General features: G+C 32.0%; 1 protein-coding gene across 13 annotated transcripts in view; it reads left to right on the top strand.

Annotated features, from left to right (window-relative positions):
* The window catches only part of LOC129749980 (dual 3',5'-cyclic-AMP and -GMP phosphodiesterase 11), a 427,967-nt gene that overhangs the window by 316,082 nt on the left and 87,704 nt on the right, over window positions 1-24,181 (top strand). For 4 of the 13 annotated variants that reach the window (XM_055745146.1, XM_055745145.1, XM_055745147.1 and 1 more), the window contains exon 2: window positions 22,550-23,154. The exons of 8 other annotated variants lie outside the window; for them this stretch is intronic. In XM_055745146.1, coding sequence (XP_055601121.1) covers window positions 23,097-23,154 — 58 coding nt within the window. In that variant the 5' untranslated portion in view covers window positions 22,550-23,096. Of the gene's footprint in view, window positions 1-9,553; window positions 9,577-22,549; window positions 23,155-24,181 lie in introns of those variants that run through there. One more of the 13 variants, XM_055745153.1, reaches the window with a different exon arrangement.

Genomic DNA, 24,181 nt, shown 5'->3' on the forward strand with positions numbered 1-24,181 from the left:
GACTTTTGACTTTTGCCTTTTGAGACTTTTAAGACCTTTGAGACTGTTGAGACTTTTGAGACTTATTAGACTTTTGAGACTGTTGAGACTTTTGAGACTTTAAATACTTTTGAGATTTTAAAGACTTTTGAGTCTTTTAAAACCTTTGAGACTTTTGAGACTTTTGAGACTTTTGAGACATTTGAGACTTTTGAGACTTTTGAGACTTTTGAGACTTTTGAGACTTTTGAGACTTTTGAGACTTTTGAGACTTTTGAGACTTTTGAGACTTTTGAGACTTTTGAGACTTTTGAGACTTTTGAGACCTTTGAGACTGTTAAGGCTTTTGACACTTTTAAGACTTTTGAGACTTTTGAAACTTTTGAGATTTTTAGACTATCGGACTTTCGGACTTTCGATCTTTTAGACTTTCGGACTTTTGGACTTTCGGAATTTCGGACTTTCGAACTTTCGAACTTTCAAACTTTCGGACTTTCGGTTTGTCGGACTTTCGGACTTTTGAGACTTTTGAGACTTTTTAGACTTTCGGACGTTCGTTCTTTTAGACATTCGGACTTTTTATACTTTCGGACTTTCGGAATTTCGGACTTTCAGACTTTCAGACTTTCGGACTTTCGAATTGTCGGACTTTCGGATTTTCGGTTTTTCGGACTTTTGAACTTTCGTCCTTCGGACTTTCAACCTTTCGGACTTCGGACCTTCGGACTTTCGGACATTCGGATTTCGGATTTTCGTACTTTGGGACTTACGGACTTTCGGACTTTCGGACTTCGGAATTTCGGACTTTCGGACTTTCAGACTTTCAAACATTCAGACTTTCAGACTTTCAGATTTTCGGGCTTTCGGACTTTCGGACTTTCGGACTTCTGGTCTTTTGGTCTTTCGGACATTCGGACTTCTGTACTTCCGGACTTTTGGACTTTTGGATTTTCTGATTTTCGGACTGTCAGACTTTCGGACTTTCGGACTTCCGGACTTTCAAACTTTCGGACTTTCAGACTTTCGGACTTTCGGACTTTCGGACTTCGGACTTTCGGACTTTCAGACTGTCAGACTGTCGGACTGTCGGACTTCGGATTTTCGGACCTTCGGACGTTCAGGTTTTCGGACTTTCCGACTTTGGACTTATGGAGTTACGGATTTCGGACTTCGGACTTTCGCACATTCGGACTTATGTACTTTCGTACTTTCGGACTTTTGGACTTTCGGACTTTTGGATTTTCGGACTTTTGGACTTTCGGACTTTCAAACTTTCGGACTTTCGGACCTCCGGACTTTCGGACTTTCGGACTTTCGGACTTTCGGACTTTCGGACTTTCGGACTTTCGGACTTTCGGACTTCTGGTCTTTTGGACATTCGGACATTCGGACTTCTGTACTTCCGGACGTTTGGACTTTTGGATTTTCTGACTTTCGGACTTTCGCTCTTCTGGACTTTCGAACTTTCGGACTTTCAGACTTTCGGACTTTCGGATTTCGGACTTTCGGACTTCGGACTTCGGACTGTCAGACTGTCGGACTGTCGGATTTTCGGACCTTCGGACGTTCGGGTTTTCGGACTTTCCGACTTTGGACTTACGGATTTACGGATTTCGGACTTCGGACTTTCGGACATTCGGACTTATGTACTTTCGTACTTTCAGACTTTTGGACTTTCGGACTTTCGGACTTTTGGACTTTCAAACTTTCGGACTTTCAAACTTTCGGACTTTCGGACCTCCGGACTTTCGGACTTTCGGACTTTTTTGACTTTTTCAACTTTTGGACTTTTGGTTTTTTGAACTTTTGGACTTTTGGACTTTTGGATTTCTGGCCTTTTGGACTTTTGAACTTTAAGACTTTTTTACTTTTGGACTCTTGGATTTTTGGGCTTTTGCACTTGTGGACTTTTGGGTTTTCAGACTTTCGGATTTTTGGGCTTTCGGACTTTTGGATTTTCAGACTTTTGCTCTTTTGGACTCCGGACTTTCGGACTTTTGGAATTTCAGACTTTTGAACATTCGGACTTCACACGTTCGGACTTTCGGACTTTCAGACTTTCGGACTTTCGGACTTTTGGATTTTCGGACTTTTGGACTTTATGGGACTTTGGAATTTTAGACTTTTAAACTTTTAGTTCTTTTAATTTGGTTCTTTAAGTTGTTTTGGATCTTTTCGTTCTTTTTGACATTTCTAATTCTTTGGTATCTTTTTTTTTTTTATCCTTTAAGTCTTTTTTTATCTTTGGTTCTCTTGATCCGTTTGTTACTTTTGACCCGTTGATAGATCCTTTAATTTTTTTTGATTTATTTAGTCTATTGGATTTTTTGACTTTTCGATCATTTTTGTCCCTTCTGTTGTTCTTTTTTTTATTTGCTTGTAAGTTTTATCTCTTATCTTCTGCTGGTTCTCTTTGTGCTTTTTGGTTTCGAGGTCCTTCTTGTCTATTATTTATGATTTATTCGTCAAATGAGCATTAACTATCGACATATTTTACAAAGCGTTCGTTATCCTTTCTTTTTTGAAATAGAAATTTAGTAGCAGAAGTTTTCAAATCTGCTGTTTCCAATTTCTGGTGCCAACAATCGAGATTTCACTCTTTGATTTATTTTCAAATCTCCATACTCCATCAGCAAGTAGCGATTCCCGGTTAAATAAAGAGTAGGTGTTTTCCCAAGCCTTGATAGCAAAAAAAAAAAACCTTAAAGTGAATCACCGGTTTTCATCGCTTTTTCACCGGATTTTCCTCCTTCTCCCAGTTGATGGATTTTCCCAGAGCCGGCATGTGGGTGGACGATAAGATTTAGCTCATAAACCGAGATCATCAGACAGCCAATGATGGTGGTTACCGCGAGTAAAAGTTGCGCTAAAACTCTTCACCAAAGCTTTTCGAAGCGGTTTTTTTTTTCAATTTTCTAGCTAGAAGCCGAACGAATTTCGACTGAAAGGAAACAAGATAACCGTGCTAAGCGGAAATTCTCGGAACTGAGCGCAGCTTCCGGGAAAATTTTCGAAAGAATAATAATCTTTGCTATTCTATGAATCTAGCGTTTAACTCCGTTGGTTAAACTTGACAAAAAGGAAGTAATTTTCATAAATTCATGGTCGTCGAGTGTATTATCTTGTCGATATGAGCTAACTTCTAGCAGAAATTGAATTCAAATTATAAACTTCATGTTTTCAACGGCATAAAAGACAAAATATCTTCGTCTCCACAATCTCAATTTAATTTAAGTTAAGTCTCTAAAGCAACCAACTTACTTGCCCAGATGAGATTTTCCTAGAATTATTTTTTGGTCATCAGCCAGAAAATTCTTTTCAAATTCCCATTGTTCCGTACAAATTTGTAGCCCAATTTGGAACAGTTTTCCTCAGAAACTATGTATGTATGTACATTATAGTTTATCCAGTTCCGCTTCGAGCTTAGAGAAACAAAACCAAACCCACATCCTGGCAGACGATCCTTTTCGTTCTTTGCTGGTTTTGCTCAGGAACGTACGATAAGAGAGAAGAAAACATTTCATGTAGTCAACTTATGCCAGCCGACAAATAAAGGCAGCTCATGGCTGCAGCAAATTACATCCGGTTTCTGGAACAAATACTAATAAGCTTTCCTTTTCGACTTTGCAAAGTTTTGTTCTGGTCTGCATGAGCTCCTGGAATCCAAACTAAGCCAAATCCTCAATTGAGGTACGGCAAGGAATTTTGGGTTTCCTATTTTGGAAATAATGCATTACGAATTAAAATTAATTTTTTTTTGAATTTTTTGTTTTTATTCCTTTAATCAAACATATTTTTCTTGTCCAATCATGGTCGTAGGAACGAGGGAGGAGGGGGGGGGGGTTAATGTTGACCCCCTTTATGAGGGTCTGAAAATGACAAGCTAATTGTTCTTCTCTTAAATCAAAATTTTTATGACGGTCCAAAATGATTCAAAAATAACAATCTACAATAACAATAACTTAGGCCTAAACCTCGAAATGTTATCCCAGGTCCTAAATTCTACTACAGTTTTTCAACAAAATTTTTTTTCACTCTTTAAGATTAGACTAAGTTTGCCAGATTGCCCAAATTTTTCCCACTTTATTTGCAAAATCAAACAAAAACTCAAATTATGTCATAAGAATTAGGTATTGCGTAGTGTTATCAAAACAATCATGAAGAATTTTCGGAAGTTAAAAATATGATGCAAAGCAACTGATGTGTTTCTATAAATAAAATTACAAGTGCCTGCATTATTTACAATTACAACTACTATTTCTGAATTTTCCTGGATATTGGCAGAATTTTGGGGAAAATTTTGGAATGAAATGCCCTAATTTTGCAAGATATAAATATTGGCTAGAACTTCGCAAGATGAAAAAAGCCTGGATTTGCTCGAACCGGCTACTTGTGGAAAAATATCTAGTGAGATTAGGTTAGAATTATTCCAGATGTGGTTTTAAATTGTATTATAAATATAAAAAATTGAGGTCTGGGCTTAAATTTCGGGTTATGTATAATTTTTTTTGTATTCTCAATTTGAATCGTTATAAAGACATAATTTGGAAAATACAACTCATTTTTGAGATTTGGATTTGAAATTTTAACCTTTAATTCTTATGAAGATCACACAGTTTCACAAGTTAAATAACGAATAAATAATTTGTTTAAGTTTTAGAATTTAAATTCGAAATTAAAATTCATATTCAGCTCGAAGTTAAGTTTTATTACGAGATAAAGTTTAACTTTTGCATGAAACCTTCGAAATCCATTATTTATTTCATAAGGTTTCATAAAAAATAAGCAACTTCTAGAACCCATTTTCGAAAATTATAACTTAGTATAACTTGAACCTGAATAACTAAAAAGTAGCCACACATTTTTTGACTATTGTTTTTTTACGTATACTATATTCATGTAAAAATGTTACAGCTAAAAAATGTCTTCAATGTACTTTGTCATAAGTTATTTTTAGATATTCTTTTATTGCTTTGATTGTTGAAAGTCCTGATTTATATCCTAGTTTCTGTTCAAGCTTTGTGCCTTCCTTGACTTGTTCCTTATTTTACCCTTATTTTTACATAGTTTTCATTTTTTCCTATTACAATATTTCGAATTGTATAGATTTGCAACTGAATGACTGTTGTATTGAATTTTCAATTTTTATCAGCTAAGTCAGTCATTATTTCTACTTTTGTCTTACACATCATCATTTTTGTTCTAGTTTTTCTTAACTTTTTTTTCTTGTATTTGTTTTTTATCATTCTAATTTTTGAACTTCTGGTCATAAATTGGATTAGAGTTCATTGTTCTAATTCAGTACCTTCAATTTTTTTCTTTTGCTCTTTATAAATGACCCATTTCAAGCACCCCTCAACTGGAGAACCGATTTTTATTTTTTATTATCCAAAAATAAATTACATAGCGTTAGAAAGGTTATTTCTTGAGTGTCATTTTCCATTAAAAGATTTTCAGCTACCTTTTTTTAGAATTCAGTATGTTAACGTTGAAATTTAAAAATTTTAGTTTGAAATTAAATTGATTTTTGCAAATATTCTTTATTTATAACATAACTTTGTCAAAATTCTAGCTATGTCAAAAAAACTACTACAAAATGATGGTAGAAAAGCCATCTTTTAAGCATAATATAAGATAAATAACAGTTATTGCAAGTTTACGCTCTAGAATCGTTGTTACAGGTATCTATTTTTAAGCGTTGTGACGTCACGAAAATTCTACTGTTTTTAAATTTATGATTTACTGAAATTTCACATATTGTCGAAAATTGGAGGTCTCTTCAAACTTTTTAAGTGGAATTTAATGCAATTTTTAGATTGAAAATCGGTTTAGCAGGTTGTGAGTTGCACCCGGGAAAAGAATGCGTTGTGACGTCACGAAAATTTATTTACTTTTTTTCGAAAATATTCAAGACATTTTACTTCAACACTATGATAGTATTTCTTCAATACAAATTCAACACAACAATGTGCTTCAATAAACGAATTCTTTTATCAAGTTTAAAAAAAAAAAATTCTGAATTAACTCAGTTGTTTTTAAACATTTCTAATAAAACATATAAAACAGCGCTTAAAATCGTTTGATTCAAGAATAAACAAACTATCAAACAAATGAAATCCTCATCGAATGTGAATCATAAATCAGGTAGTTATCTGTGATTTGAATAAAAATCTTGCAAAAGATCAAGTGCTTCATATATCTATGTTAGAATGAAAAACACCGCCAGTAGCTCTATTTTTTTCTGGCATTATGTTCAAACAAAATAAATTCCACGAAATAAATGTAATGAGATTCAAAAATCTTTGAACATGGTAAACTTAATAGATTAACTTTTTCATTAAAAAATTCATAAGATTTTCATAGAAAATTAATTAATAAAATTTTTTTTTATCAAAAACTGCCCTTATTGAAATTTCCACCTCAAAGAATGTCACTAGAAAATCCAAATCGAACACCGTGGTCACATAAAATCTCACAAAAGAGACTTTGAACTGAATTACAAAATTAAATAAATTCAAATATGTACCAGGTCTCATGCAAAATTTGGGTCAGATTATTCTAAGGAAAGAGGTTGCACAACGCACCTGAAGTTTGTATGGAATTATGCAGATTTTGTTCGGCATGATAAAAAAAACCGTTTTCGTCAATAGTTATCTTATATATAGCCAATATATATAGTTATATATATAGCCAATCTTTATTTTTATTTGAGTATTTTAAAGCTATGATTATGACAATATTTCATCTGAGGAACGCGATTCGATTAGAGTTATCATAAAACAGCCATAACTTAGAGATTTAATTCCTTTTAATTTTTTCGAATAAATGGATCGATTTTATCACCAAATCACATTATTTATTAAGCTTTTAAGCATTTTAAGTAAATTAAGCATTCATTTAAAGATTATACTTTGGTTTATTTCATGTAGCTAACCATAAAATTTCGTGACATCACAACGCTTTGAAAACCCTGCTTAAAAAAATGGTGCGTTGTGACGTCACGAAACTGAATCGCTCTAAAATAAATTGAAATCAAAATTTGAAAAAATCAAAAACAGTGATTTGTTGGTTGAAATAAATCGATACTTTCCTGAAATTCTCATAAAATTTGATCAAATAGAAGAGCAGAAAAATGCGGCATTGTAAAAAAAAAATGAAAAGTGGAAAAAGAGGCACGTTGTGACGTCACGATTTCTTTTGCTTATATTTTGTTAACTTTTAACTCTATACAAATACTTACTCTATACAAATTGTAGAGAATTAAATTTTGACTTTATAATGTACAATTTTTATCAATGTGCGATATGACCTGTAAAACTTACATACAATATACCAAAAAATTGTTTTTCAAACGTTGTGACGTCACGTTTGTTCTTATTTTGGTCTTGATTATATCGGTATTAGACTTGATTTTTTTTTTTGCTAAACCTGTTTGTACATTCGTGTTGGTTCTATTTTATTTATAGTTTATGTTTTAGTTAAGCCCTTGCTGAAGTCATTTTAGAGTCCAAAATACGGTCTTCTTCTATTCTTTATACATTTTGTTCAATTGCTTTTTCAAAATCTTTCTAATATAATATTATTCTTGAAAAATTCTCAAATTTTTGTCCTTTTTTAACGTTATCAAAGAATTTTTATGTTTTTATAATTTGTCCTATTTAAGCAACATTTGGTTCTTATATCTGAAATCATACTTGTCTTTATTATCTCCCAATTTTCATCCCAACTATTATTCAATTATTTGTGTTTGGTTTAGCTAATTACCTCTTACTTTGTCTTACTTCGAATTCCTTGCTCTTCCGTTTTTAAGCCTGTAAGCCTTTCTTCTCATTATTTGTTTCAGTAGGCCTTTTTATTTATCTGGTTCTTTATAAAATTTCCTCCTTGTCTACTTTTTGTAAGCTCCATTCTCATGATTTTTTTTCTTATTTCTTATGCATATCTTTTTCCTCCCTTTTGTCTCCATTTCGTTCCTCTCTGGTTCAGCTGATTTGATGTAAATTTTTTTGTCCTGTTTTATATTATTAGATTGTCCTGAATCTAAGCAATTGAAACATTCTCTTTCATGCAACCACCATACCGTGGTTGAATTAAGGGGAATCTTTCAATTGCTTCGATTCAGAAGAACTATTCAACTATGTGGGCTAACAACACATAATAGAATAAGATTATCATTTCTAGACAATATAAAATGATCCTCAAGAAATATCATTTTTGTTCTGTATATATCAATTTGAATTCTTTTTTGTCTTTTTTCTGTCTATTTTAAGTTTTTTTGTCATCATGTTGACCAGAAATTATGTCTCCTTTTTATCTTTTTTATTTCCCTTTTTATTTTAATAAGTCTTTTTTGTGATTTTTTTTTGTTCCATTTCAGTTTCATATACGTAGTCTTTTTTCTTATTAGAACTTTCTTTAACAATTTTTTTCCTCCATTTGGTCATTATGTTTTCTTATTGTTTACTTTCTGTCTCGTGCTCATTTAATTCTCTTTTGTCTTGTTTTGTAATCCAAATCAACAAAATCATATTTCTTTTTTCTCTAAATCGTCTCATTTTGAATTCCTGTTATTTTTTTTTCTTTTATCTGTTTGTCTTCTTTTTATTTTCATTTTTGTGGCATTTAACTTTTTTTGTCTTTATTCGGTTTCTTATAACTCTTGGTCTGCTCTATTTCTTCCTCTATTTGGATTTTTTTTTGTGTTTTGGAAAGTTTTTTGGTCTTCATTTGGTCTCTTTGTTTTTTTTTTATCTTTTATTGCTTTTTCGCTTTTTTTCCTTCAAATCTTCATCTTATCCAATTTTTACTTTTTTGTTATAATGATCCGCTTTCAGATCTGTTTCTTAATAGCGTCAGCTCTTAATGAGTCAGACTTAATATGTTTACAATTTCTTTTAGCCCATTGTTCATCATCAAATTCTTGTGTTCTTTCTTTCGTCTCTTTTTAACTTTTTTTTTTAAATTTTTGTTTCTTCCAATTGATTGTATTTTAAATCTATCTTTCATGTTTATGTTTATCTCTTTTCACTATTTGGTTAATCTATTTTTTTTGTCTGTTTTTTATTGTCATTTTGTCTATTCCGTCATTGAGCTTAATTTAGTCTCTCTTCGGTTTTCATAACTCTTCGTTTGTTTTTCTTTCTCTTTTTGGATTCCATATGAGTTTCTTAGAGCCAAAGGGGTATGAGTGTAAAAAACTAATTTCGAGGAAACTTATGTTGATGTGTTTGGTCATTTGGCATATATTTTTCACCATTTTGTATTTTTCATTGAAGCGTTAAGATATGCAAATAAAAATTTAAAATTGAAATACTACCAAATACAGTTTGAAATATAAAAAAAAATGGAATTATTAATTCAAAATTGATTAATTTTGCATTTATGCCCCTTTGGATCTGAGGTCCTCAAATATGTTCTATTCTGTTTCCTTATTGCTTCCATGTTTTTTGGTCGTCATTTGGTTTCTTTGTTTTTATTTTTTTTTATCTTCTTATAACTATTCTTCTGATTTTCTCCTTCAAATGTTATTTATATATTTTTTTCGTTTTTTCTCCTAGTAATCCCTTATCAGGTCAATTTCTCATTTGCTGAAATCTAGTAAGTAATTCAAAAATTTTCCATCTCCTTATTCTTGTGTTCTTTCTTTTGTCTATACTTTTTTAATTGATTGAATTTTCTGTTTGTACTATTTTGTTTGTTTGTTTGTTTGTTTGTTAGTTAGTTTGTTTGTTTGTTTGTTTGTTTGTTTGTTTGTTTGTTTGTTTGTTTGTTTGTTTGTTTGTTTGTTTGTTTGTTTGTTTGTTTGTTTGTTTGTTTGTTTGTTTGTTTGTTTGTTTGTTTGTTTGTTTGTTTGTTTGTTTGTTTGTTTGTTTGTTTGTTTGTTTGTTTGTTTGTTTGTTTGTTTGTTTGTTTGTTTGTTTGTTTGTTTGTTTGTTTGTTTGTTTGTTTGTTTGTTTGTTTGTTTGTTTGTTTGTTTGTTTGTTTGTTTGTTTGTTTGTTTGTTTGTTTGTTTGTTTGTTTGTTTGTTTGTTTGTTTGTTTGTTTGTTTGTTTGTTTGTTTGTTTGTTTGTTTGTTTGTTTGTTTGTTTGTTTGTTTGTTTGTTTGTTTGTTTGTTTGTTTGTTTGTTTGTTTGTTTGTTTGTTTGTTTGTTTGTTTGTTTGTTTGTTTGTTTGTTTGTTTGTTTGTTTGTTTGTTTGTTTGTTTGTTTGTTTGTTTGTTTGTTTGTTTGTTTGTTTGTTTGTTTGTTTGTTTGTTTGTTTGTTTGTTTGTTTGTTTGTTTGTTTGTTTGTTTGTTTGTTTGTTTGTTTGTTTGTTTGTTTGTTTGTTTGTTTGTTTGTTTGTTTGTTTGTTTGTTTGTTTGTTTGTTTGTTTGTTTGTTTGTTTGTTTGTTTGTTTGTTTGTTTGTTTGTTTGTTTGTTTGTTTGTTTGTTTGTTTGTTTGTTTGTTTGTTTGTTTGTTTGTTTGTTTGTTTGTTTGTTTGTTTGTTTGTTTGTTTGTTTGTTTGTTTGTTTGTTTGTTTGTTTGTTTGTTTGTTTGTTTGTTTGTTTGTTTGTTTGTTTGTTTGTTTGTTTGTTTGTTTGTTTGTTTGTTTGTTTGTTTGTTTGTTTTATTTTTGTCTTTTATGTTTGTGTTTATCTCTCTTCATTTGTTTCGTTTATTTTTCAACTTTGAAATTATTTAGTTTCCTTATTATTTGTCATATTCTCTGTACTGTTCCCTTTTGATTTTTTTTATTTCAATTTTTGTCTCGATTCTACTATATTGTCTCATTTTTCATCCTATAACTTTTTTTTGTCTCCTTATAATCTTCTATTTGTATTCTTTGATGACCTTTTCTTTTTTTGCCTCCATATTTTTTCCTTCTATTTTTGCTCCAGTTTTATTTGATTCTCATTTCCTTATGAACACGTGCATTATGGTGGCCCTTGGTTATATGGAGGTTTTTAAAATGCAATATTTCACACTTCCAACCCATTATATTGTTTCTTTCATCAAGATAACTTACTGGGAAAATTTTATTTTGATTGAACCACTTTAAGATGACTCTCAAATGCCTTAAAGTTGACATTTTTTTGAAAAAGGTAAAAAATACATAATTTTTTGAGGATTAATTTTTCAACACGATAGCAATCTCAAAACTTTATCAAAATGTAGATATTTAAGCTTATGAACAACTTTTTTAGAAGGAAATACGTAGTTTTGGATTTTTTGGTTATTTTTTATATTTTTTCATACCTCTTTTTTCTACGGGAATATATGATAAATCCAAAATTAGACAAAAGTATCTGCAAGTTTTAATTTCAAGGTTTTATTTATTGTTTACTTCGAACAACTTTCTCCCAAACTAAAAATATTGAAAATGAAACATTCTGAAAGGTTTAAAGAGTTTCAAAGGATATTTAAGCTATTTTAGTAATAATTCTTGAAAATTATGAAAAAAAATTTAATGTCATTGAATTTTATAAGGCCTTTCAAAGCTTAACTGCTGCACACATTTTAATGATTTTTAAAGATGGAGACAAAAACAAAGACAAAACTAAGGATCCACTTTCAAATGCCTATTTTTCAAACGATTGATATTTTTTATTGTAACATAGTTGAGCTTATTGGTTTTGCTCTGTTTATTTTCTTTTCTGTGTTTTTTTTTGTAAAAATAATGTCTATTTTTAACTGAATGTGTTTAAAACTTGATTGCGTTATGTTGTTTACAAATATTTTGTACAATAACATTTGGCCGTTTATGTTTTCGATATTTTTGAGTTTTTAGGAATCAGATTGGAAAGCAAATAAAAAAAACAAATTCTGTAACGTTACAAATGATATGAAATCGTTGTTTGCTAAGGTAAAAAAAATCCTGGTGATCATTCTTTTTTTTTTGTTGATTCTTAGCATTCATCATTATTAATTTGTAGCTTTTTAATTTTTAATTGGGCTTCCATTCCAACTGTGTTTGTGGTTTGATTGGAACATTATCATCCAATACCAGTTTCAAGAAAGTAAGGAGCCAAACATTCGATTTACAATAAAAGTTGCTCCAAGAGCAGCTTTATTTTATTTTTGGAGAAACTCAAAGAGTTACTAATTTTAGAAGCCGTCTTATCAAGTTTGCTAGTTTTAAATTTCATTAGAGTGGTTTGAGAAACTCATGTGATGTGGGTACTAAGTTTTGACCAACACTCTTATATTGTTGAAATTTTTGTGATTGAGTGAAAAAAATTGTCTTTAAATATGTAATTAAACAGTCTCTTAAACAAAATCTGACAGCATAGTAGAAATGTAGTTTAAAATTAAAAAAAGGTTGACGAATATCACAAAAAAAATTGGAATATACATTTGAGAAAACTGGCGAAATAGTTCTCGACATAATGATTTTGATGTTCCCTTTCCATTGATTTTAAATGAAAATGTATGGAAAAGTAAAAGCTTACTTGAAATTCCTGGTACTTCTTTTCACGTGCGTCAAAACGATTTGGAATGTTGTACAACGTTTAACTTGACGTATAAATCTTTACATCTCAAAGCTTGTATAGTTCTGCAGTGTTGCCAGATTCAATAAGGTTTTCTTTTTTCAAAAATTTTTACTTTTTTCATACAAAAGTTTTACTTTTCTCATACAATTTTAAGGTCTTTTAGGGTTGCCTTAGGGTTATACTAACGAGCCTATAGTAAACAAAAAGACGAAATGTCACGATTGGAATTTTCGATTTTCTGTCAGTATCATTCCAACCGAGCAAAACCTAGCAGTCTTAAAGGCAGCCCCACAGAAGGCTTGCAAGCTAATTATTAAGGAAGGGATCAGATTGCGCCTCTCTGTATGGAGTCTCGTTAAGTTATACGAATGAGCTAAAACTCTACCAGTATTGTTTTATTAGTGATTGGATCAAGAATCGGGGTTGGGAGCAAGGTTTCAAGAAAGTTTGAAATTAAAGGCCACCCTTACCAGCATGTTTCATTTCTTATTTTTATCCATTTTTATTTTTAATGAGAAAAAAGCATTTTGTAATTTTTCTGTTCGGTATTTATTTTTATTGTTTTTTTTCAGTTTTATCTGTTCACTTTTTTTTTTGTAACGATTACGTTGTCTTTAAGATCTTTAGTCTTAAGCTTTTTGAGTCCTTTTTTTATTTTTTTATTCTCTTATTCTGACTGTATTGCCTTTTTTGAGGCCGGCTTCAGTTTTCGATTTTTCAGCAATCGATATTTTTTATAATTTCATCTCTTTTTCTCCTGTTTGCTCTTTACAATCCTGTTTTAAATCAATTTAGTCTCGTTATCCCACGTTTGTAACAATGTTTTCTTTGTCTCCTTTCTATCTTCATTTTTCATCTTTTTGTTTAGATTGTTTTTTTTTTTATCATATTCGTATCTTTTTTCTACCTTTCGACTTGTTGATATAACTTTTTCGATATTGTGTCCTTTTTGTCTCGATTCCATATCTTCTTTATCTCTTACTGTCGATTTTAATACGTTTTCTTTTCTATATTACTTTCTCTATTTTTTTGCCTGCTCAGTCTCATTTTATGTTTTTCAACTTCAACGTGTTAAACTTCTCAGAGAAAAGTTTTGAAATAATTCAAGCAAATGAGAGTCCGATAATTGGACTTAACTATCCCAAACTTTCTCCGCGAACTTTCCCAAACTCAACTCAAACTGCCGCTTAATGAGCCATGCAAATCTACCGACCCATAAGTAAGATGTAATTTGATTGCGATAAATTCCAAGCACAATGGTCTGTGAAATCTAATTTAAGACATCGAAAGAGGGAAAATGGAAAGGAAAACAATTCAATAAACCTTCCGCCGCGCCGAGGGAATGAATGAAGTCGTTGGGCAATATTTATCTTCTCAGCTGACCTTGATTGGGGCGACCTCTTCTTGCGAAGTTCAAGTCTAAATGTCATCACATTTTCGAACCGTTTACCACTGTCTCACATCGTCGTCGTCGTCGTTTTCTCACTGTGACTGGGGCACAATCTTCATCTGGGGGGCAATTCGTGTGCTTTTATTTCTTTTTTCTATTGCCTCGTAGTCGTAGACGACCTTCATCCATCAGGATCATCCACCCACAGACGGCGGATGAATGGAAGAGACGTAAAAGCAATTCTCCCGTATACCACACGTCCCAGGATGGCGGCAAAGGATGACTGTTACTGATGGAGCTGGTGGTCCAGCTTGTGACCTAGCCATTGACCACCAGAAGCAACCAGATGTTTTCATCTTCGGTTAAGGATGTTTATGAATTTTCCTCCTTCTATCTTGTTATTTTGGGGCGTTATCATCGCGGACATCCTACCCAAATTTGATGTTGCGCCCGGCTGTCTGAGAAGTGGGTGCTTTGGAACTGAATCAGTTATCAATGATTATTATCAGGAAATAAGGATTCACTAGATGATTGCTTTTTATTTTTCCACTGGATTGTATTGTGGGTGTAGGGCGTGCTTAGAAAGGCTAAAGATAAAAGGCAGCAAGAGCCGACATAATTGCTTTCTAAGTTTTGTTGGGTTCTTTGAATGTCTTTAAGCTTCAAGATTAGATATATCAATTTTATCTGACAGTCCTTTCTTTTGCTTTCTACCATACTTTTCACAGACCATACTACAAGAATCTTTTTGAAAACATCCACCATCTTATGGGGGGGAGGTTTGGTGTCTGATTTTTTTCTATGATTTTTTTCTCAAACAATGCATGAATAAAAAACAATGAAGTTATTTTACACTAACAGATTTTTGTAGTAAGCTTTGGAAAATAGACCCTAAAATCTTTAAAACAGTTAGCTACACTAGAGTAATGAAAGATTTAGTAACAAAAAAGAATCTTGCTTTTATGGATGGTTGAAATCTTCGATTTTGTTCAAGAATTTGGTAAATTTAGCTTATTCGATTTTAGCATCCAGAAAGTTTTTTTAAAGAATAATTTTAATTTCTATAAAAAAATTGTTGTAAGCTCAAATCAAATAAACTAGATAGATTTCTATCAAAATCTTGAGAAAATTTTAACCATCGATATTATTTTTTAATTACCTTTTACAATCAATTTTTATAAGCTATGAAAATTTTACAGTTAAAATCTGATCCTGGCTATCTCAATTCAAATTTAAAATTTTATTTTGAAATTTGGCTCTTGAAAAAAACTGAAATATTAATAATGAGAAACAAACACCAAAACTCAATCGAATTCCTTGCAGATTTTTAATGTTTAAATTAAACGTTTCAGCAAATCAGCAAATATTATTTATAAAATAATGTTAAAGATAATTTATTTTTAAATTATGTTTTTTTTCATTAAATGAAACTCTCAAACGAAACGCAAATCCTACTATATATTGGTAATTTTCAGCTGGATTGTTTATTTATGTCTTTGACTAAAAATTTGAAATTGAATTAACATTAAACAATAAAAATCTGCAATCATTAGATAATGATTGCTTCAACGAAATATATTGATATTTTTTTAATCTTGGTAGTAAAACTCATTTACGAGCTGAATCTAATTTAGAATATTTATTCTGAATATACATTCTGAAATTCAATTCAAAAATTGCATTTTGAATCTTTTCTGAATTTCTTTATTTTTACAAAACAAAACGATTTCTGAATCTAAATTCCAAAACCGAATTTTAAATATATTTAAATCTGTAACTAGATGTTAAGTTAAAAAAAAACAAGAAAGAAAATTAATTCAAGCCCTCTATCATGAATCTATAATTCAAATTCAGATATTTTGGCTTTCAATCTGAACTCACAATTTCCAAAATTTATGTGGCATCCGATTTGTGAATCTGTATTAAAATACTAATTTCGAATTCATGAATCTGATTCTGATTTTCCAATACTTTATCGACATTTTGCAGCTTTAAAATGATTGAATTCTGCATTAGAACTTCGTATTTGAATATGAAACAAAAACTGAAAATGTTTTCTAATTTTTTTTCATATCCTTAAAATTATTGTCCAAATATTGAAAATATGAATAAATGAATATTGAATCATAACATCAAATTTTAAGTTAGATGCAGAGTCAAATTAGAACTATTTAGGAAGTCAAAACAGCTCTATAATAATATTGCTAACTGAAAATCAAAAATCCTGAACAGGATACAGAGTCCGAAAAATGAAAACATATATACAATTTTGATTTTTGAAATGTTTAGCCATACTCTAGTATATTAGTTCAATCTTATACAAAATTTAATGTTCAGAACTGAATTTCTGTCACCAAGTGAGGAAATTTTGAGAATTTGAACCAGAACTATGAACTTAGTATTAGTTTTAGAGATTTGGCATCAGTTTTGGAATCAAGATTGATACTCTTGAATATTTTTTTTTCATAACATCAGTATTGATTTCAACAGAGCAACACCTCCCTGTGTAACTGGTCTGCTCGGAACCTTGAGCGGCACTGATTGCTTCTTCATCTGACCGTAAGTTGCGGCTAACCCGAAGCAATCGACCATGTGCTCGCTCGGCTAAAATCCCGAGTCGATGGGTGGGGTTAGAGAAACAAGAGAGATCAATAGAGGGAAAGATCACATGCGGGATATACATGGTGTTTCGATAGAAGGTCCAGCAGTTGATCGGCAGAGCTCGATTGCTCGTGTTCGCCGGTTCCATCACGTTCACCGTGGTGGAATTGGCTAACGCGCCGTTGTACCGAAGCGAAGATTGCAGGTTCAAGTCCTGTCGGTGAGCCGTTGTATCTTTTTCGAAATTTTCATGATATTTACGGCTTATGTTCTTTCGTTCTTTGATAGTTCATGTTTCTCTAATTTCTTTCATCACATATGAAAATGTGATCATTTTCAGGTACAAAGATGTACCAAGCGATTTCATAACATCAGTATTGAACTCTTGAATAACTTTACTCAATCTTAGAAATTAATTTAAAAAATTTAAGAATGTAAAGAAGGAAATCTCGATTGCTTTTCTTAAACCCTAATGGGCAAAGGGGATTTAACCCCATAAAACACCCCTGCATCGTTCCCTGAACCATAAACGTGTACATAAGTCGAACATTGTTAAATTTTCAGAATTCTTCTTTACTATCAATTTTACAGTTCCGTTTTTTTTTTCATATTTAGAAGTTCAAATATAACATTCTTTTGAAAAATATTTGATAAGTCTTCTGCCGCAATAAAACGAATGGTTGTACCTGTCTTTTCACATGTTGCATCAGATTTTTTTTGTCTATTTTTCGACTTATTTCTCGTCATCTATAGCGATACTGTCGAATTGGGTCGCTTACTGATAATGAAACAAATAAAAAAACAATAAAGAGAATTTTAACACTCTACTGCATACGAAACCCTTCATACATAAATGGCTTTATTTTGAGTCTTAGTACTTATTGTAAAACTTTTTTTTTGTGTTGTTTCAAAAAAAAATATTACTATTTTTGACACTATTCAAACAGTTTAAAATTTTGAAAAAAAATAGTTTCTGGCAAAAATTTTTGACTTCTGGTAAACAAAGTTATTTCCACCGAATTTTTGTTTTCCATTTACTTTTTTATAACTCATGCAGTAGACGAGACGGTTAAAACAAATTGGTTTAATATCATGCAAATACAAGTAATTATAAAGTGTAGGAGCAACGCAATAGAATAGAATATGAATCCAAAAATAAAGTAGTACATTAGTACTTTGCCGGACAAAATTGTCTGTTTCTTGCAGGATAAATTGAAAATAAAAAGTTACATTTCTTTGCTGATTATTTTGCTTCTGTCAAGAGTTTGCGCGATGGAAGTTCTAAATGATGTGTGTTGCAAAATTGAACTTTCCAATTCCTCTCATATCGTTTATTAACTGATTTTTTCAAGTGTTACAGATTCTTTGTCGTTTTCCACTATTTCTCGTCTCTTCCTTTTTATTATATACTTTTTTTTATCAAATTCAATGCTGAATCTGATTTATTTTAAAAAATTAGGTCAGGTAATTTAGAGTAATTTAGGTCGTCCTTTTGACTTCGGTAATCCCCGGGAATTCAGCAATTTTTTTTTAAATCCCGGGATTGGACACTCTACTGTAGCGGCTCACAAAGGGTTCGTTATGTGTGCAAAATTTTGAATATGGGGCCACGCGAATGATGCCAGCCCAAGGCAACTTGAAAGTTCAAAAGTCGTTGTAAGATCACGGAATTGACGGATAGTCTAAAATTTTTGCCACTTCTCTTTTCTACACTCAGAAAAATACTATTATGAATGACATAAGATTCTTTTATGAAGTGGCGCCATAAGAAAAATCATTGAAATTCATAAGATTATTATGAAGCGAATGAATTCTGAAGATGAACGCCTACTGCGAGATTGTTGCTTTTCATAAGAGGTTCTTATGGAAACAGTAAATCACTTTCTAATAAGAATAATTTTAGATATATCATGCTGAAAACATTCATATTATTGTTTGCCAAGTTTGTTTGATATTAAATCATTAATGGCCACCATCAGCAGCGCATCAACAGACGCTTCCATCAAAGTTATTTTTGCCGCATCCCAATCTTTGACCTCCCTTTTTTGTAGATCAGCTAGCTGAAAAGTAAACAAAAAATGTATTTTAGTTTGCTAATATATGAAACGTTCACATCAACAACATCAAATCTAACTGACCATTCCGGAGATGACAATAACATTTAATTTTGAATAAAACAAGTAACTATGAACTAGCGATTGCTCCGTACTGTTAGAAGATGAAATTACTGATGGAATGAATGAATGTGTTTATAATTTTTACACAATGCCGTTTCATCTATTTTTCATAAGAACATCGTATGAAAATTGAAAGAATTTCATTAGACTCTAGTGAAAAATTATTTTACACTCTAAAAACAGGTTCATAAGATGCATCTTATGGAAATTATAATAAGAATTTGCCTGAGTGTATTTCTTCTAGGATGCTTGTCATCTTCCGCTGGAACACTTCTGGCGTGCAATTTACTCCGAACAATAAACTCTATCGGTAATCCAGGCAGCAAAATTCACACAATCCCCCTTATTCTGAGCCGCGCGTAAGGTGACGATAGTCGAGTCACCCTAGTCACCCGATTCCAGTAGTCACTTTGGGTGAGAAAAGTCTTTGAGAATGAACTTTTTGAATTCTTATCCTAATCTAGTAGTCAGCTGGGAATGAACCTCTGTCACATCGGCTTCGGGAATAAGGTGACAAGACTCACGTGACTCCGACTCGACTCGACTATTGTCACCTCACGCGCGGCGCAGAATAAGGGGGAATATAAACTCTTAATTTCGATTTACTTCAATCGCTACTTTTTCAAATACTTTTCATTCAATAATCAACTTGCTCGAAGACCACGAGTTATTTTGATTTCTGAGAAAAAAGGGATAAAAGTTTCCGTTTTGTTATTTTTGTTCCAATTCAACAAAATCTGCACAAAATTCAACCTTCGATCAGTGTTCCGAATATCAATCAAAATAAACACTCAGGATACGATTCTTATTTGAAACATTCTGACTGTATAATAGGAATGCGCCTCTCGCAACTGCTTCGCCCGACTGGTATGCAATCTCGATCAGAGCTTCACTCAGTAATGCCAACCGAGTAGCATCTTTCAGAATCATTGGTTTTGCAACTATCGCATATCGGAAATGAGTGAGATACAAACTGATCCATTCTGAATGTCTCTCACTCAGTATCCGCCTGGTTTGTTTGAAATTGAAAACACGGCGGAAGTGAACATCTTTCCCTCACAAACACAACTACAATTTGATATTATTCTTACTGGAGCAAAAAACGCTTTAAAATCAAATAAATTTATTAATTGACTATGTTTAAAATCAAACAACATTTCCTTATGATCGGTTGCATGTATCACTCACTCAATGACTGATACATTCACTCCTGATCCTAGACCAACATGATTCGCAGTATGCATCGCTCATTGGTGAGAATCATTGGATTCATTGGAATATTCATTGAAAATGAGTGATATTCGGAACACTGCCTTCGATATTTCTTCAAGCATGACCCAAGTAACCATAAGCACTAAAACATAGCACTTAATCAACACTATATTCCCATATATAACTCTGAATTAATGCTTGTTTTGCACTATATGCGTATATAATGCAGATTTAATGCTAAAAAGGCGAAATAGCGGGCTGAATAAATGCTATCACAACATAGCCTTTAATGAGCATTATAAATGCTGAATTAGAGCACCATAAAAACGTCATTTTTCGCCAGCCGTATAAAAGCATTAACAATGCATATTTAGAACACCTTTTAATTTTTGATTTGATTGATCATGATTGATGTGAAACGAAAATTCAAAATAGGAAAATGAACAAAAATTAAAATATAAAATCATTATCTACAACATCAATCAACCTGCTGAATGAAGGATTATGCTTGCTAAGTGTTCTATGAAATGAGAAGTGATTATAATTGAATTATGAATTAACTTTGATGAGTCTCGAACCGAGGATCCCTCAGCAGCCTTTATCTTTCCTTGCGCCTCTACCATTTCGACCACTCCTAATGCTGATAACGTAGGTGAAAAAACCCGTACTTCAAGTACTGTTCGGGTCACACAACTTCATAGACAATGCATGCATGAGAAGGTTTGGAAATGTATTGGAAAATTTTGGGAGAACTGCAACTGCCCGCTCTGATTGTTTTCGCTTGCTGTCTTGCTTACTCACACGCAGCAAATGAAAAAATCATTCTTGTTTACATTCGCGGGTTTGACGTTTCTACGCTTTATAAAAGCTTTATATAAGCATTAACAGGAAGTTCTAGTGCTAGTCTTAATGCTTGTTAACTTTATATAGTAGCTCTATATGTGCATATAGTGCTATCATTAGTGTTAATTTTTGATATTGCTTCTATGCATTAATAATGCATATATAAAACTAAAAAGCATTATGAATGTTGATATAATGCATAGTTGCATTAGAAACGTTGATTTAATGCTGATTAAGGGTTATGGCTTAATGCTTATGGTTACTTGGGGAGTCAACATGTTTTGCAGTCCTCAGCGAAGTTGTTCAATGAGTTAAAGTCTTTAATATCAAATAATCAAAGAAATTTTTGAAAGTTGTCAGAAGTAGATTTTTTTTGAGTAATGTAACAGGAAGTTGTCATTCTTCACAACATATCAGAAATAGATATAATTTATTAAAGTGTTGTATTTTTTAAATTAAAATATCTGAGCATGATAGTTTAAAGTCTCTCTAATAAAACAATAAATCAATCTGAGCATGATATATATCTGTTTTATGTATTCATGGGAGTAAATAAGTGTATCAGTTATCAGAGGAAAATTTTAAATTTTTTATATAAGGTCTGAATGATTTGAATTCAGGAACTTAAAATCTTCCTAAATCGGTTTTAAGAACACAGGAAACAATACTTATTTTCCCTTGTATAATCTGAATTCTTAATTCAAGCCCCGTATTTTTACCGATAGTATATTTATATCGGAGGCTTGTGACGAACTGTCAGGTGGTTTTCGAGATATCACCAAATACTGAAGTTCTTGACCAATTGTTTTGCGCAGGATCGAGAAAAGTCTCGTAGTGAGCTAAATTATGAATAAAAGTGAAGATGATTGATTCCATGAAGTTAAGGAATGTGAGTAGGTTTTTCAAGCTTAATCCGAAAATATCAATAGAAGTAGTGATAAAAAGTTGAAATTTTCTAACCGGTTCATTCAGTTGAATAATAAACAGGCCCGACTTTATTTCTACAAGGTAGAAAATCTGCTCATTTGCTTTCCATGTTTATGGTTATATGTTGTATTAATAAATTTTTAGCTTCTCTTTAAAAAAAACCTCATTCCCATCCATTTAAGGAAAAATCTCGAAAGACATTAAGACATGTTAGCTTAAAGTTAATAATTTTAGGAAAACGTAAAAAATTTGAAAAATCTATGAATAATTCCAAAAGTATGTGTTCTGTGACAAAGATTATGTGCTGTAGCTTAACAAAGTTAAAAGCATACGAAGGTCTACGGCACTTTATAGCATAAAAAATAATAATTCGATCATTGCTTTCATGAGTGTTGTTTCAAAAATAAGCTATTCCAATATTTGACAAAGTTATTTTGAAACAAAGACCTCTTGTGTTGAGTCTTATAAGCAAAAACAGAGCAACATCGAAATATCGTTGTTTGGTACCAAATAAAAAAAAACCAGCAAATTATAGTTTGAAAAAAGATATACCTTGAAATTGTTTGAATGTCCGTATTACATAAAAATATCTTATTATTCTTAATCCATAAATGTTCTCTTAAACACGTCAGCTTATAGATTTTAAATAAAATTAATTATTGCAGATTAAGATATCCTCTCAATAAACTGCCTATCATGATTGGTAATTTGTTTTATGAGTCCGTCTTTAAGTTTAACGCATAATTGCGTAGAATCCTGTTACCCTTTCTACAAAAGAATTTCACAATGTGTACCAAACGAAATAAAAAAAATACGAACCATTATTTAACAACACTGCCAGGATGTGCGGGACCGGAAATGCCCGCCATTTCCCATGTCAGTTCAGAGAGAGATAGTGCAAAGGGGGTGGATTTCGTCTCAAGTGTATTTTATTTCTTTTCTTGTGTAGCTACTTCGCTCAAGCTAGATCGCCAGCTGCAAAAAAAATCATCTGAAACCAGTCAGTGCGCTTGTAAGCTGGATAACTAGCTTCTAGCAGTATGTTTGGGCAAACAAGAACGTAAAATGAAGTGCTGCTGCAGCTTTGCTAGGAGATGGAAAAGAAAAAGCTGCTGCTACAGTTGGGTCCCAATAACAGGACTCGGTGAAGAGAGACGGCTGAGGAAGAAGACGGATGGAAGAACTTTTCCGGCTGGAGTAAGTAGTGGTAGTTGTAGAAGTAAAGTGCAACTGAAGAAGAAGAACCTGAAGCAAGAAACTGATGCTAGCAGAAGACGAGATACAGACACAGTGCTTGTGCCGATCTTGGAAGTGGAATTTCACACTTTGCGTTCTGACAAAGCGGTGGAAAAGTGTCTCCAGTCTCGTTCTTACTACATACATGTGAAGTGAGTCGGAATGAAGAGGAAGCCCTCTAGTGGAGTCATTCTGAGGATAAGCACTCTTAATGTACCCAACTAAAGGCGCGCTCTTATCGATGAATCTGAAAGCCCCTGATGGGCCAAAGTGCTAGCATGTGTCGCTTCAATGGTTGTTATCGGAAAAATAAGCAAGGTAAAGTATGAAAAGAGAGGAAGGGGGTTCTTGACTCTTGTCGATTTAACTTTGTAACAATGGGATTAATAAATGTTAAAATAATAAACCTGACCACATGAAACCAGGATGATCAAGATTTTATTGTTGCTCAAAAACCAGAAAAAAAAACAAAACGTTAACCATTGTTGTGTTCTGTTATGAACAAATTGCATCAGGAATCATCTTAACACTAAACGTACCGGAGGCGGTCAAATGACGGTTTTTGAACTTTAAACGATGATTACGCCTTATATAAATGTTTTTTCGCAAATTTAACGACAGGACTATTTTTATTTACAAAATGCAAGTATTTTCGCGTTTTTAAATTTTTTTAAGTGTTGCGGTTTTCAAATAACGTATGTGGTATACCTATTCATACCGCGAGCGGTCAAATGACGGCAAACACCGGACGGATTTTCTGAGACAATTCCTACACCTAAATTCAGATTTGCCCTGGATTTTGAGTACGTTATCGTAAGGTTTAGACAATAAAACTATATCCAAAAGAAAGAAAATTTCATTCCGGTTCTAATGATGTAACTGCATTGGCGGTGAAATACTTGACAAAAATATGATAAATAAAACAGTGAAGTAGTTTCTGAATTTTGAAAAGTCAGCACAAATTCTTGCTTGGCAGACGGGCGCAGTGGGTGGTAATATCTCGAAGCTATTTTGCAAACGAAGACGGGAGAAAGGAAACGATAAAACAAACAAGCATTAACGCAAAATTTCTGGTTTAACTTTTAGAAATATATTTATTATATTTTAGTAAAGCATTGCACCGCCAATGCAGTTCCATCACTAGCACCGGCATGAAATTTGCTTTGTTTTGCATATAGTTTTATTGCATAAACCTACATTTTCAAATTTTTTCATTAAAGTCTAAAAAAGAAATTATCTTCATCTGTTTTTTTACTTCAATAGACCAAATGATAAAAACGATAAAAAGAATTTTTATACCTAGTCAGAGGGCCCGTCAAATTTATTGAAATCCCTGAGTTGATTT

The sequence above is a fragment of the Uranotaenia lowii genome, chromosome 2 (genome assembly GCF_029784155.1).
Source record: "Uranotaenia lowii strain MFRU-FL chromosome 2, ASM2978415v1, whole genome shotgun sequence".
Taxonomy (NCBI): domain Eukaryota; kingdom Metazoa; phylum Arthropoda; class Insecta; order Diptera; family Culicidae; genus Uranotaenia; species Uranotaenia lowii.